General features: G+C 36.4%; 1 protein-coding gene across 1 annotated transcript in view; it reads left to right on the plus strand.

The window, feature by feature from the left end:
* Positions 1–17,377, plus strand: part of BAI3 (brain-specific angiogenesis inhibitor 3) — a 1,132,296-nt gene that overhangs the window by 577,647 nt on the left and 537,272 nt on the right. The window contains exons 10-11 of the mRNA XM_006899477.1: positions 5,302–5,370; positions 12,048–12,156. Of these exons, the coding sequence (XP_006899539.1) occupies positions 5,302–5,370; positions 12,048–12,156 (178 nt within the window). The remainder of the gene's footprint in view (positions 1–5,301; positions 5,371–12,047; positions 12,157–17,377) is intronic.

Below are 17,377 nucleotides of genomic sequence, written 5' to 3' on the forward strand. Positions count from 1 at the left end.
AGAGCGAGAGAGAGAAAATATTTATATATTTGGATAACTACTTGGACAACTGACTGGAAGAGTTCCATATTCATTCCTATTCAAAAAAAAGGTGACCTTACAGAGAGTGTAAATTATTGAACAATATTACTAATATTACACACTAGCAAAATCCTTCTAAAGATTATCCAGAAAAGTCTTGAACAGTACAGAGAACTACCAGAAATACAGGCTGGGTTTTGAAGAGGTTGTAGCACTAGGGATATTATTGCCAATGTCCATTGGATCTTGGTAGAAAGCAGAGAGTACCAGAAGAATGTCTCTGTCTCATTGACTATACAAAGGTGTTGTCTGTATGGATCACAATAAAGTATGGCTAAACTTGAGGAAAATTTGAATCCCAGAATACTTGATTGTGCCTATGTGAAAACTATACTTGGACCAAGAAGCAGTCTTTAGAACAGAACAAGGAAACATTGCATGGTTCAAAATCAGGAAAGGAGTGTGTCACGGATGCATCTTGTCCCCATACCTTTTCAATATGTATGCGAAACAGATCATTCGGGAAGTAGGGCTTTATGAGGAGGAATGTGGCATCAAGATTGGAAGAAGATTCATTAACAAGCTACAATATGCAGATGACACAACCTTGCTTGCTGAAACTGAAGAAGACCTGAAACGCTTGCTACATAAGTCAAGGACTGTAGTCTTCAATATGGATTCAATCTCAACATCAAGAAGACAAAGATTCTCACTACTGGGCCATATAGCAGCACCATAATAGATGAAAAAAGAGATTGAAGTTGTTAGCAATTACAACTTGCTTGGCTTCACAATCAACATTATTAACACCAGCAGTCAGGAAATTAAAAGACAAATTGCATTGGGAAATTCTGCTGTCATGGAATTCTCCAGAGTGCTGAAGAGCAAAGGTACTTCTAATCCAGGCCGTGATCTTCTTAATTACTTGTTATGCTTCAGAAAGTTGTACAATTACTACGAATGACAGTAGAATAATAGATGCCTTTGAGTTGTGGTGCTGGAGAAGAGTCTTGAATATACCATGGACTGCCAATAAAACAAGTCAGTCTGTCTTGGAGAGGGTGAAAATAAGTCTCTTGCTGTATGCTAGAATTTTGAAGCTCTGTTTTACTTACTTTAGGCACATAACCAGGAGAGATTGGTCCTTGGAGAAGGACATAATGCTTGGAAGGGTGGATGGACAGCGCAGGAGAGGAAGACCCCAGATGAGTTGGATTAATACAGTAACTGGGCCAATGGGGGTTGGTGTGTCAGAATTAGTGAGACTGGCTCAGGACAGTGAAGGGTTCAGATCTGCTGTACACAGGGTCTCTATGCATCACAGGTGACTCAACGGCACATATCAGCAATAACATACTATGACAGATTTGGAAGCAGGAGTGGCATCCATTTCTTAACCAACCTGCCTCCAGAAACTCTATGAACTTTGATAAATGCTGATAGTTATAGAGGGGCTTCAGGTCTTTTGTTCATAGGATCACTATGAGTCATGCACGACTAGAAGGCAAACAGCAGCAACAACATTTGATACATATATCTTTGTGTGCATATAAGTGCTAGCTAATTCTGTTGATGCATGCACATTTTTACTCTATTGATGTATGAACTGATTGTTCTCAATGTATGAAAAGCAAATTTTAACAGGCTCAGCTTAAAAAAAAAGAGATATTTGGCTCTTAAACCATTTGAGATACTGATTCTGTGAGTTTTCTATATAGCCTATGCCTTAGAATTTCATGAAATGCTTGCTCTGGTGTTAGCCAATATTGTGTTTAGAGGATACACAGATGAATAAGCAATACTACCCTAGAGATGTCAAGACCTACCTCCTTGTGTCCCTACGTGGTCCCTCATTATTAAGCCACTACTGATTGTTTCCAAATCCAATTTATCATGAGACAGGAGGAGAGTATTTTCTGAGGCAAGATCTTTATTTTGTGCTGCTTTTTTCACTGTTTTACAAAAACTCAATTCAGTGGCCTTGGAGAATCATTCATATGTCTTCTAATTGATCTGTTGAGTGTGTGTGTGTGTGTGTGTGTGTGTGTGTGTGTGTGTGTGAATGCATGCCCTTTCAGTTTTAAATTCTGAACTCTGACTTGCTTATTTTTATCCAGGAACAGTTGTATGCATTGAATTTCATGTAAAATGAATAGTCACTGACCCTCTGTTAGTAAAACATGTTTTGTGAAATGTTTTCCCAGAAATGGAGATGCATCTGCATGACTGCTTCCTATTCTCTTAGTGTCTCTTGCTAGCTGCAGCTTGCTTTTTGTATGGGAGCTGTCAGAGGTTAGGACATGAGGCCATGGCCATGGCCCTCATCACAGTTAACTGGCATGCACAGGATGAAGCCGGTAGCATTTGCCTCATTAGCACCATGTCCCCGACTGAGTTAACCAGCCATAGGCAATTGGAGAACTCTGAAGGTTAATTCTTTCTGCCCATAGGTAGAGTTACAGCTCAATGGACTAAGCCTTTCAAATGTTATCGCTCCAACCAGGAAATGTTTAAGTGAGAAAAACAGCTGGTAGTGTAAAAAGGTTAAACAAATTGAAATGAGTGTAAAAACAACTTGTGGTTTTTTTCTCCCCCAAGAGTTGCATAAAATATTCTGTAACTTCTATAAAGTTTACAGCTCAAAACGTGTTTCTATCATGTGATTGCCAGAAACGATTAAAATAATAGCACAAAGAGGACAATTAAATATAGATATTAACAGCTTCAAACAGAAAGAGTAGATGAAATCAAGAAGCCTTCTTCCTCCTCTAAAATAACACCCATGAATTTATCTGAACTTGAAAAGCAGGATTGGGAGAAGACTGCTGAGACTGAAATATAGTTGTTTCTGCTCTCAAGGGAATCTTGTTGTTGTTGTTATGTGCAGTCGAGTTGCCTGCAACTCATAGTGACTCATAGTACAACAGCCCTAAACCCTGCTCTATCCTGTGCCAATCTTATTGTCTCTGAAACACCTATCCCCATTACCCCAGTCACTGGATCAATCCATCTCATCAAGGGTCTTCTTCTCCTGTGCTGTCCCTCAACCCTCCCAAGCATGACATTTCTAAGGACTGGACCCTCCTTGCAACATGTCCAAAATATGTCTGTCGCATGAAGCTTCAGAGTCCTTGCCTCCAAGGAACAGCCTGGTTTCTCCCTCTCAAGGACTAACTTGTTTACTCTCCTAGCAGTCCATAGTGTATTCAGTACTCTTCTTCAGAACTACAGCTCAAAGGCATCAACTCTCCTTCTATCATCCCTACTCATTGTCCAGCTCTCTGATGAGTAGCAAGTAATTGCAAAGACCACGACCTGTATCAGGGACACCTTAGTTTCCGGACTGATATTGTTGCTCTTCAGTACTTTGGAGAGGTCTCTGAGAGCAGACTTTCCCAATACAATTCTTCTTTTAATTTCCTGGCTGCTGGTACCAAGAGTGTTGATTACAGAGCCAAGTAAACTGGAGCTGTCAACAATCTCAATCTCCTCATCATCTACCCTGATGCTGCCAGTCAGCCCAGTGGTGAGAATCTTTGTTTTCTTGATGTTGGGCTTCAATCCATATTGAAGGCTGTAGTCCTTGGACTTACCCCATGTTAATAATATCTTAGAGCAATGTGCCTGCTAAATTTTCTAAAAACCAGTTAGGACCCATGGGCTTTTAGGACATGACCAGGTGATACCATTTATATAGCTTGAGGCAAAGGTACACTAGAAATTAAGACTTAGGTTTTCTGTGACCTCGAGTCACTGTTCGTTTTCATTGCTTCAATGGGAATCCTGCCTTTTTTTCTCCCAACTCCTGTGTCTTGTTGGCCCAGAGCGTTGTGTGAGGATATAAAGCCATCCTTCAGTTAAAAGCAAACAAAAGCTAAACTGAACCCCATTTTTTTGGCTTTCTGTATAAGGTAAGTGAGAAAATGAGTCTTGGAATGAGCCTATCTGTAGAAAAATACTGTGCACTGAGTTGTGTGTTGCTAGAATAAAGTAATGGGGGTCTGTTTGTCTGTGGTAAGGAGTTGCATTTTCAACACAAAGGCGCACAATTCAAATTCACCAGTCACTCTGTGGAAGAAAGATGGCATATAACAATCTTAAATGAAAACAAATAGATCCATAATATTAGGAAATAGTAATATTATTTTTATTAGGGTGTTGGCAAATATTTGAGACTATATTGTTGTTGTTATGTAATGTGGAGTTAGAACCAATTCATAACAGACACTCTAGTGGGTTTCCAGAGGTAGCAAATTGTGTGGGAGGAAATTGATCATCTTTCTTCAGTGGAACAACTGGTGGATTCAAACCCTAAGCCTTCAGTTTGGCAATACATTTCCTTACCAGAGCTCTCTTGAGGCTTTATTTGGGAATTGTTATTGTGTGAATGCATTCTTCCATTGTGATTTGCTGGCTAAAGATAGAATTATAAAGAGGAATTAAAAACAACCATTAAATCAATTGCCACCAAGTTGATTCTAAATCATAGTGACCCTATAGGTGTCAGAGTAAAACTGTGCTTGGTGGGAATTTCAGTGGCTGATTTTTTGGCTTTAGATCACCAGATCTTTTGTTCTGAGGTGTAATTTAATCCTAAACCATTAAGGTTAACTGCACCACCCAGGGATTCCCATTTAAAAGTAAGATTTGTGTTATACTTTACCATGTCTTGTATTTTACTTGGTTACTTGGAAATTTCTACTTATCTTTGCAACAAGTAGTTTTACTATCACAATTCCGTAGACAAAAGACATAGAAGCTAAGAGGCATAAGTAAAATATCCAGAAATGGTAGAGCCAGATTTCTAACTGAGAGGATCTGTTGTTTGCCTCACATATTCATGGTCTTTGCTGATGGTGCAATTTAGAACAATAAGGTAAGTAGCAAATATGGTTAGCTATTGACAGAGAAAGTTACAATATGACACATATTGCTGATTTTGGTTATAAAAGGAATAAAATTTCCTTATACATGATAGTTACATAATAGCATACTCTGAGATATAAACTCTAATGGAGTTGATGATTGCAGGTAATAATGTGTGTTATGTTATAGCTACTCTGATTTCTTCTAAAGTATATATGTGAAATTATGGAGAAATCCTGAAATTATGGTGTCGATGAAGGATTGTCTAAGAGATCCCCTAGAATAACCTATTGAGATCACAAGGCAGTATTGCAAGATTTTTATACTCCTGCCACATAATCAGCCCATAGGGGTGTTTATGAGATGTATCTTCTTGTGTGTAATATTAAACCTTTCATCTATTTTAATTTGCAGAACTTCTTTCAAATAGTTAGTAACCTTCTAGATGAAGAAAACAAGGAAAAATGGGAAGATGCACAACAGGTAAGATTTTAATTATTTTAGACATGAAGTAAAGTTGGATTGGAATTTTTGGTAGAAATTTATTGCAAACTGTCCTAAGAGTATAAAAACCTGTTTTTGGAAATGTTAAACTTTTTAAAATGACCTATTTTATTATATCTGTATGGAATGGATGATATCTATAAAAGGGGGAGGGAGGAACTCTGAAAAGGTTAATAATTTATAAAACTGACTCACATTAGCTATACACTTTCCTAATGGCTTAGTGGTTAAAGCATTCATCTGCTAACCAGAATAACCTAGGATCAAATTCATCAGCCTCTCTACTGGAGATAGATGAAGTGTTCTTGTATTAACTCAGAAACTCTAGACAGTTCTACTCTGTCCTGTGGAGTTAATCGGAGTCAGAATTGACTTGATGGTTTTCATTATAGTTTTTCGCTTTAACCATGTGTCTCTCCCATTTTCCCTTTTAATTCTGGTCTGGGCCTTTAAGGCCTTCATCCGTCAGCTCCACTCCTGTCTATATGCCATAGGGAAGAAAACAAATTTAAAATCACCTAGTCTGAAATCAAACTGAAGAGAGTTGCCTAGCAAAGTCATTTGCATGTACTAAAATACTATAGTCTTGCTTACTCAATACTTTTGCACTGCAATCTACTCAAAGCTGACCCTTCAGCAAATTTCTGTGGCTGTAAATCACACACAAGGGAGAATGCCAATTCTTCTCTCAGGGAGCAAGTGGTAGATTTGAACAACCAGAGCAGAACAGCCTTTGAGTTAGCATTCCTCCTCTCTATGGACTACACCACCAGAGCAATAATAGGTACATGTGGGTACACTCTTTTAAAACTTAAGTATACTTTTAAAAAAAATCCAAACCCCAGAGTTGCTAGAAAAGCTTTTTTTAAAAAGCTCTCAATAAAAAGTATACTATTTTTTTTCTCTTTGAAAACCCTATGTACAATAGAGCACACTTAGACTAGCAGGTATGGCAACTAAGACTGAGCCCTCAAGTATGGAAATGCAAAGGAGAAGGAACAGTAACATGGAATGTGGTTGATTCAGTGACTGGGGTAATGGGGATAGATGTGTCAGAGACAATGAGATTGGCACAGGATAGAGCAGGGTTTAGGGCTGTTGTTCATAGGGTCGCTATGAGTCACAGGAGACCCAACAGCACATAATAACAACAACTTGACTTGGTGTAGGGAAGTCTGGTGGCCTACTGGGACCACAAAGATGTATGGAGTGCAAATCCAGCAGCTGCTCTGTAGGAGAAAGGTGGACAGTCTCCTCCCAGAGGATCATGTGCCTCTGAAAAACCTGCTGGTCAGCTAGGGGTCAATTTTGACTGAGCAGTACACAATAACAACGTGACAATGCAACTAATGGTCTTATTCAACATTGTTGGTTTTTAAAAAATATTTTTATTATTATTCATTTCAATGAACATTTACAGAGACTTTGGATTTCCTTTCATTCATTGTTGCACTTTTCTCCCCACCCATCTCCACTACCCCCAGTTCACTCTTTGCTTTGAAAAGTAAAAGTCAACATTGTTTTAAAATCTCTTGTATTACTAGGCTGCAATAACTGACATATGTCTAGTGACACCTTTTTCAATTTTAAAAATTGTATTATAAATAAAGAATGGAAAAATAGATCTTAAAAATCCAGTGGATGTTTAATGCGACTGAATACATCAACTTCTTTGTTTTTGGTGTGGTTTTGTTAAAAACTCCATGAGAGACCTGCTGTCTTGAAAGAATGAATATTTACTGAGGCTCAGGTGAACCACCTCTCATTTTCCCTTCTTGATTCTGTTCTAGGCCTTTATGAGTAAGATACCCTCTTCATTTCCATCACATTCTAAAAATAGTCCAGTGAGGGGCCACCTCATTACCAATTATTGTTTTTGTGCTTTTCACCATAACAACAATAAAATCACCCAGTAGCTTGAGATCCTGAATCTGTCTTTTAGTAGAACTATTTTTAATCATCCATTTGTCCTTGGCATTCTTCTCTAAGAGAATCTCATTCACTCACTGTAAGAAAATGCTGTCTTTCCATAGACTACAGCTGCAGAAGCAAAATACATCTTTCTAGAATGCTGGAGACCATTAATTATGGATATATTTAGAACAAATATACAACACTATTTAAAACAGGATTACAATTCATCAGATGTTATTATTTATTCTGAGGTCTTACTTGAACAAATAATGAATGGTGGCACAACTTCTCATGGTTAATGGAAATCCTCAATCCAATCTACTTGCTCATGACTTTGAGTAAGCTTATCTCTTGCATACTTTTCCAGCAGTAATAATCCTTAATGCTATCATTTTTTAAAACTATTTGAAGTGCAAAAGGAAAAGAAACCCACTTTATAGGTTTTACTAATAGGAATTTGAGTTTGTGACTCAGAATGTCATGAACCTTCTAGAAATGAGGTCATTTATGATCTATTTCCTTCTGATAATCCATTGTGGGTTCCATTATCTTATTTTAGAGGAGGAGTATGAACAAAATAAAATATAAAACAGGTCTGTGTGTATTTGAAAATGTCAGCAACATGGTGAATATCGATATCAGAAAGTTTTACAAACAAAAATTTATTTTTGAACAATAGCCACTTCTGTACTTAGTACTGAGCTATCTTTTCTGAGCATGAATTATTTAACTATATTTAGATAATTGTAATTGTAATGTACCACTGAGTCAGGACTCACTCGTACCTGACCATCCAGTGGATTTTCAGAAACATTTAATCACATGAGAAGAAATTGCTCCTATGGAACAACTGGTGGATTCAAACAACCTGCCTTCAGGTAGACAGTGTAGTTTCTAACTAGTAGGCCACCAGAGCATCTTATTAAATATATTGTATGTGAACATGAAGAATAAGATAACCCTATGTAATAATCTTTGTCACCACATGGACTTGACAAACCATTAGCTATTTCAGGATATGATTCTATGTTCTCTATTTATTGCTAGACTGAAAACTTGTGTGGTTCTAGAGCAGGAGTTGGGAACTCTGGTGGCCTACTGGGTAAGAAATTGCATTTTCAACCCAAAGCCAGTTGGTTTAAATCTACCAGTTTCTCTGTGAGAGAAAGAAGGGCAAGCTCCTCTTGTGAGATTTATAGTCTCTGAAAGCTAACGGAGGGTCATTTAGGAGTTAGTTCTGATTTCATGGCCCATAACAACAGCATAGGAGAAAAAAAAAATCTCCAGAGATAGAGGTGGTTAAATATTTGGTTCCTTGCTGAAAGGTCAACAGTTGAGACCCATCAGCCATTTTGCAAAAGATGAGCCATCCTGTCCTGTAAAGATTTACATCCTTGGGGGTCTTAAGGATGGTTTCTACTCTGTCAGAAGAGTCAGAATCAGCTTCAAAACAACAGAGTTAGCCAAGTGCGGCCAGTAAACCAAAATCAGTCTTACTTGTAAATGAGGTTTTGAAACTTCGCCATACCCATTTATTTACATTATGTCTGTAGTTCCAGCAAGCAGAATTGTTTAATGAGGCCTAGTGGCACAGAATGTAATGTATCTGACTGCTAGCTGAAAGGTCTCCAGTTTGAATTCATGAAGTTCTCAGAGGGAGAAAAGTGGATAGTCTCTTCTTCTCATAATGATTTACAGCCTTAGCGACAACATGGAGAATCTCTATGAGTTGGTACTAATTCAATGAAAACGGGTTTTATTTTTCTACAGAGACAACTTGACCCTAAAGGCAAAAATAACTTACTGTATGATCTTTGACAGAAAAAAGTGTGCCAGATTTTGTTCCAGAACATTTGTTTACTTATATTTACATACATATAAGACTCAAACAAGATACTTTTATGTGAATTCCAACTCAGGACAACCCAGAATGCTTTAGAGTAGAACTATGCACCCTAGGGACTTCTGGAAAAGTCCCTTCATCATGCAAACAATTTGTACTTGACCTCTGACCTAAAATCTGGTGGTGTGAACCCACGCATAGCAACTCAAAAGAAAGATGTGATTACTGCTTCCATAAAGACTACAGTCATCAAAACCTACAGAGCATGTAACCCATTACCTATAACCCATGGAATCACATGAGTTGAACTGACTCAAGGTCAACTTTTTTTGTTAGAATTACTTGGAAATAGATTGGCTGACTCTTCTTATGAAGCACCTTTTTTTGAACCACCAAACTCTCAGTTAGTTTCCAGGTCCTTAATCATTTGTGCCACTAAAAAGGCTCTTCGACTACACATAAACCTACAAGACCACAAAGAAAGGAAAATGAAACCTACAATAGTCTCAAGAAGTGTAGAGTCCATTGAGATTTTGCATACATAGTTAGAACGGGGATGATGGACTTTTAGAATTTCTATTTAATGACTGGAAATACAGGTAAGAAAGGATTTCTTAATCAAGATTCTTCTGAAATGAAAAAAAAAAATCTCTATAATCTATATCTATCTATCTCTATCTATTTCTATATCTGTATCTATATCATCTATATCCATATCATCTATATCTATCTATCTATCTATCTATCTATCTATCTATCTATCTATCCATCTATCCATGACCCTGGATGAGATGGATTAACTCAGTGACTGGGATTATGAAAGTGGTGTGTTTTAGACAATGATGTTGGCTCAGAGTAAAGCAGGGTTCAGAGCTCTTTGTACATAGGGTCACTCTATATCTCAAGTGACTCCATTGCACTTAACAACAACAAATGCCATAAAATTTTAAGTATAGAAAAATACAAAGCAAACACACTACTTTTGTGTCTGTTCCAACACGTGAAGCTACTCTATCAGGTTTCCAAGGCTGTACATCTTTACTGAAGGAGTCTATAAACCTTTCTGCTATGAAATTACTCTAATGGATCTAAACCGTCAAGCTTTGGGCTAGCAGCCCAACTCGTTGTGCACTATGCCACCAGAGATCCTGGTTTTAAGTATACGATTGGTAGCCTAGTGGTAAGAAGTTGTGCTACAAAGCCAAAGGCACATTTTTCTAACTCACCAGCTGCTCTGTGGGAGAAGGATGAACAATGTCCTCCCATTCCATTAACTGCTTCTGAAAACCTACCCACCGGAGGGTCAGCTATGGGTTGGTTCTGACTCCATGGTACATAACAACAAATAAAATTGTTGTTATGTGTCATTGAGTAAGAATCAACTCATAACTGAACCACCAGTGAGTTATCAGAAGCTGTAAAATTCTACCAGAGAAAATGTCCCATCTTTCTCCTACATAGCAACTAGTGGGTGAGAACTACATGCCTTTGTGTTAGCAGCAAAACCAACCTTTTACCTTCCCGCTAACCATGCCCACATGTCTTCAAATATACATGAGAACAGAAATGTGGTGGGTATTTGGTGTCTTATTTTAGATAAACATAGCCACAAACTATAATACCCACACTTAACTTGTCTTCTGCCTATTCATTCCCTTGCCAACTTTTATCGACATTCCTGCTAATTGGTGTTTCTTTTCATCTTCAATAGCCTTTGCGAATGCAAAGTACTTCGAACCCTCTAATCCATTCCGTTTTTCATGGCTTGAAGCTAGAATGGTGCCAGGTCGCTAAAAGGAAGTGATCCTAATTTCAAAAGTTTTTCTGTTCTAGGGTTCTCATATAATGCAGGCTGACTTTAGTAGCTTTATAATACATGCAAAAATTCTTATAGCCTTTTAAACAACTTTCACATACCCTATACTTTAATCTATTGTCAGAATCAGGTTATCTTTAAGAAAACATTCACCCACTTATAGTGAAAGAGGTGATATGGTGTTGAGACTGAAGGCAGAAAGCCTGCAGGTATAGATAGATATACACATAGGTATAGACAGATCTATGGGTAGATCCTGCCTCAACGACTAGCTAAGACACAATATATCCTTTAGTATATTGCTTAACATTTTTAAGCTTCTACTTCTTTCCTAAAATTAAATTCTTTTCAATTCCATACATGTTTTATATATATACATATAAAGTATCTATACCAGAGCTATAGATAATACACTGTTAGTATTGTGATTTCTACAAGCAATTATATTTAAGCAATGATTATTTCTCCCTAGTAAATGTTAAGTTTGTATTTCATGATTGAGAGATATATTTTACCATTGACATAGGTGTGAAATATAAAGAACAACGTTTACAGTGTTTTGTGTTAGGTGGAACAGTCTGTAGGGAATTGTGTTGCTAATGTATAGGCATTGATTCTCTGATGGTTCGAATCCACCAGTGGCTTCATTAAATAAATACAAGCAATCTCTTCTAGTGAGATTTGTTGCTGTGTGTTATTGAGTTGGAAATGACTCATAGCTGACCCTCTAGCAGGTTTTCAGGGGCAGTAAATCACATGGGAGGAGATTGCCCATCCTTCTCCCACAGAAAAGTAAGTCTATGTTTTGTTTTTCCTCTGATTAGAGAAGTCTTTTATATATTTTAAGTTTTCTCAGATTTACAGAGGAGTAGTCACTGAGTTATATTGAATTCAGAGTTCTTGGTGTGTGATACCTGATATCTTTCTCAACTATTAATTCAAAAATTACCAGCTAGTGCAAGAGGCAGAAACCTCTTAAAATAAATCAAAACTTATTGTGACCAGATAGAAAGTCTTCTAATTTGTGTTTTATGTTTTATTATAAAAATATTTTATCCCATCTAACCTTTACTTATTTTGTAGATTTATCCAGGCTCAATAGAGTTAATGCAGGTGATTGAAGATTTTATACACATTGTTGGAATGGGGATGATGGACTTTCAGAATTCATACCTAATGACTGGAAATGTAGGTAAGAAATAGGATTATTTTTTATCAAAATCTTTCTGAAATAATAAAAAAATGCAGGTATCTATGTTGTTCATTTTTAACTGTAATGTGCATTGTTCACATCTTCAAGTATATGGGAGTAAATGTATCAAAACTACTCAATATCTTATTTTTTAGGTAGATTCAGCCACATGTACAGTATACACACACATATCTGCCAATAAATATCCATATGTGTATGCAATCTACATACATTTGAATGTCTGCATATAGTTTATGTCTGTGTATCTACAAATTTGAATATAAGGGAGAGTAAGTGTTTCCCATTTACCAGCTGTTTGTTGCTATGTAAGCTCATTTTGTGTACAAAAAGTTACAAAGAAATGAGTGAGTTGAAAAGAAATGAGTCTTTATTACCTTCCATTTATTGTTCATAAAGATGCTGAGTTCCTTCTCGCTTGGTGTCTTAAGCAGTAGCTGAATCTGTGTGTTGTAGTTCCTTTAGAGGTGGTGGCAATGGCCCCACTGCTTCCATTGAAATTTTCCTGCAAGCTTCACATACACAGTGACTCTTTCAGGGTCCCTTGTAGTGGCATCTGTAAAGCCAGAATATAGAAAATGAAAATATGTGTCTACCCTTGCCTGCCTTTAACACTGCATTCTACAGTAAGGGAGAATTATAAAAAGAAATTAAGCCTCCACTGCTTACGTTTACACTCCACAGTTATATTGCACTAAAACCCTCTTATATCAGTGGAATGGAACATTACTCCGAAGTAAAAATTTCAAAAACAAAGAAATAGTCTTCTTAAATACTATACATTTAACTGAGATAGGTTTACGGAGATTTAAAAAAAAACATCTTTAAAGCTTTCTTTCATAATGTTACTGTGACTCAGAAATATTTGTTTTCATTTCACTTCTCTTGCTATAGTGGTTTTTGTATAAAGACCACTGAATATAGATATATACCTTAAAGCCATACCAACTTAAACTGCCTTATAGCTGTCCCTCCAGCATGCATGTTCTCAGAGGCTATCAGTCATACAGGAGTAGCTAATGGATTTGAACTATGTGCCTTTGGGTTGACAGTGCAACTCTTTACCCATTAGACCACCAGAGCTCCTTTAAATATAGATAGTAAGATATTTAAATAAATATATCTTGCCTTTTATTCTTATCTACAGGGTACTAAAGTTTTGGTTCCTAGATCACAAATACACCTACCTTCATAAGGAATCAACTAGAAAGGATCAACTGACAGGAACCAAAACCCCAAACTCAATACCATCCAGGCAATTCTCATTCATAGCAACCCTGTAGGATGGAGTAGACTTGCTCTAGGATTATGGGTCCTGTAAATCAGCAACTGATTTCTTCTTTCTCCTGTGGATGACTTGTGCATTTGAATCACTAAGCTTTTGGTTAGGAAACCAATGCTTAATTCATTGTTCCACCAGAGCTCCTTTCAACTGGTGTAGAGCATAGCTACTATTTTTCAATGGCTTTTAAAGGTTTTTGGTAATTTATTTTTTATTTGGTTACTTTTAATGGTCTTTCAATTTTGTAGATATTCATTTGTTTATAGGGCATCTTCTACTACGGTAATCTCAGATTGTAATGTAAACTAACTACCAATAATAATATTCCTCAGTTAAGGAAAAAAGACTAGAAGGAGTTATAAGAAATCTAGAAGCTTTTTGGTGCCCCTCTAAGGGGGCTCTGATGGTGTAGTTCATAGTAAGTTGTTATCATGTTAACCTAAAGAGTTTGCATCTGCAACAGTCTATCCACCACCAACTCCTCAGGAGAAAGAAAAGTAGGCCCTGTCCTCCTCTAGTGATTTACAATCTCAAAAACCCAGTGGAGAGCTGCTATGAGGCAGTGTGTTTGAGAGTTTAGTTGAATATACCCGCTCCATGTAGCTCAAGGCCAAACTAATCAGACTGATGTCTCATACTCTCTGAACTATCTTCAGGTCTCATCTTTTTCCAATACTGTGTGTTCTTCAGCTGGGTAACTTCAGGAATGGACTTAGCAACTCCTATCTGAAGGCAGTGATGAAATACAAGACCAGAGAGATTATCTTTGTTGAAGGATAAACTAAGAAAACAGAGAAAAATCTAAATGAAATGTGTATTCTAAGAGTGACTGGGCAATAAAGGAAAATGATCTCTGAGAAAAAGATTAACAGTGAGCCATGAATTTTAGGGAACATGGAAGGAAGAACCCAGAGGGATTTAGGTGATGCTGATCAGTGGAGTCAAAATGTCTTTCACAAGCTATGTTTCTTTTGTGGAAGGAAAAGCAATCATGAAGGACACTGTGTCAGATTAGACAAGGGGAAAACTGACTAGTAAAATTGGAGGAGCCAAGTAAAAGTGCTACTGGGTTTTTTTGTTTTTCTTCTTTCATATATGTTAACACCTAAGTATATAAGACAAAGCTATTTAAAAATATTATCAGATCAAAATATGTTTGAGTGGGGAAAAAAACCCACCTTTAAACCTACAAAATTGAAAGCTAATCTTCGAATATAGTAAATTCAAGCTTGTATCTAAAGCAGATTACATCGGGGGAAAATAGTTTTTGCTGTTAAAATTCTATTAAGTATTTCTTCTCCTCTTCTTCCCTCTTAACTCTTCTTTAGCTTTTTAAGATTACACCATAATTATCTTTCTGTGGCTATAAATATTTCTTCAAAACTTGTTAATGTCCATTATTTTCTACCTTTTAACATTCTATAGTTAAACATTTTAATATTTTGCTGTCAAGGGGTTTATACGAGGGGTTTTTGCTTCCTATGTTATTAAACACTAAGATATTATAGGATATTATGATTATCATAAAAGTCTGGAATGAAGGTTGTAGAGTGGAGTATACTTTGGGTGGGGGTGGGGGGTGGGTACGGGGCTATTGTATATCAGTGAAGGAATTTTTCTTTTACTTTTCAAAGAGAAGAACAAACTGGGTGGGGCGAGGAGAAAAATGCAACAATGAATGAATGGAAATCCAAAATCTGTGTAAATTTCATTAAAATTAATAACAAAAAAACCCCCAGTATTCATAGAAACTTAAAGCAATTTAGTTCTGCAAGCAAAACAAATCTTAATCTGTATTATCCAGGTGTTGTACAGGGACAATGTGATTTTCATCCTCTCATTGTTTATATTATACATATAATTATCCATATAAAAGGGGTTATGCACTAATTATTCATATAAAAGGGATTAGGCTCAGTAAATACAAATTTTGAATGTCTCAAAGAGATCTTAAATATTATTCCTTTCTATAATGATATCTCAAGGAATAACATATACTAGTTTGAGGACCAAAGCAAAGCTTGTTTTCCATAATATTAACTCTTGGTGGTCTCATATGTGTTGGAAAATCATGCCTTCCCAATTTTTTTTAAAGTAAATCACCAGACATTTTTTTTAAGAATCTTTGGGTGCAATTGAACCACCATTCTTTTGATTAGGAGTAAACATTTTAACTAATCAGGTTCTTGATCAGTGCATAGAACATGACATGGTTTGATTGATATTTTCAATGTTTTCCAGTAAAGATATGTATAAAGAATATTATATGGTAGCAAATTGAGAAACTTACAAGTTGAAATTCATTAACCATACATAATAACATTCTAACAAAGATATTTATTATCCAACATTGATGTCGTGTGTGTGTGTGTGTGTGTGTGTGTGTGTGTGTGTGTGTTGCATGAGAGAGAGATAAAGAGAGATAGAATGTGCAAAGTTCAAAAATATCAGGTCACTGTCATCCAGTTTATAAGAGAGAATATTCAAAAATTATTATCATAGTTACTACCAGTTGCTAATCAAGGTCAAAGACTATTAGAGCCAAGAAAAATTATTAGGATTGCTAATGGGATAGCATGAAATTCTCTAGGGAAATATAGACAGAAGGGTGCATGATCTAGATGTTAGAACTTTTAAAGTTGTTTCAAACATTCACACAGTTAACATTTTGATATAGTACCTCCAGAGATTTAATATGCACAGAAGGATATGCTACACCCACTTATTGCTATTTTACAGCTGTTCTTTAAGAAATATTAAAAGTTGACAGTATTGGAGGGGAAAAGTGAATGCTGTTAGGCTCATGGTATTTCTAAATACAGAAACTTATAGTTAATACCTAAAGGGAATTTTCAAAGTAACTCCTATGTGTAAGCTCCATGAGGATGCAAGACTCTCTGAGGTATAATTTTCGTTCTTCCACAGTAATCTAATAATACTAATGCTTTGGACATGTTAGACCTAAGATATTTTATTTTGACAAACTATATATATAATCTCCTGCCTAATCTTAAATTAGACATAAGAAATACGGGGGAGGGGTGGTTCAGAATTAACCTTTGTGTTTTCTATTTTCTGAAATGGAATTTAAATTCCATTAATTAATTCTTGTGTTTCTCCACAATGCCTCCTCATCAACATTAAATCTATGCCATTTGTTACACCACTGGTAAAACTTGATCATGTCCTTGGTAGAATATCTTGTTCTTCATCTGAGAAGTCAGCATTCAATCTGATGAGGTAAATAAAAAAATAGAATGCTTCTCTTTCTAGGCTTATTTCCCTTTTAGTTACTATTTAGTTTTGCAGTTCATACTTGTTCAACTTCTTTTCTTTAAAAATAAGACACTTGTAGTCATTTGACACTAAGCCTGAAAGCTCCACACTTTAACAAATTTTCTGTTTACTTACAACATCTGACGTCTGTTCAGCCAGCTAGACTTGGGGTTGAAAGTGTCAAGCTCTATCTCCGCTTCCTGGCTTTTTATCTCCCCTGCTAGACATTTTAAGCAAACTGTGGTTTTTCTGTAGGTCAGGAAAAAAAGAAACTAAAAATACCAAAAGTTGTTAACATACTAGTTCCTTTGAGAAAGGTAAATAATTATACAAGTTTTAAACGCTGATTTAGAAAGATTTGCAACATGATGTCTTAGTTTCCTACAGCTCACATGTATCAAAACGCTACTTAGCTGTGTCTTTAAAGAACAGAAATTCATTTAGTCACAGTTCTGGAGGCTTATGTACAAATTCAGGACATCAGCAGTACTACAGCTCTTTCTGTAGGCTATATGTTGTTGTTGTTATGTGCCATCGAGTTGTTTCTGATTCATAGCGACCCTATGCACAACAGCTCTAAACCCTGCTCTATCCTGCGCCAACCTCACCGCCTCTGACACACCCATCCCAATTACCCCAGTCACC

Source organism: Elephantulus edwardii, unplaced genomic scaffold (assembly GCF_000299155.1).
Source record: "Elephantulus edwardii isolate Elephantulus edwardi_28Jun2011 unplaced genomic scaffold, EleEdw1.0 scaffold00258, whole genome shotgun sequence".
Taxonomy (NCBI): Eukaryota; Metazoa; Chordata; class Mammalia; order Macroscelidea; family Macroscelididae; genus Elephantulus; species Elephantulus edwardii.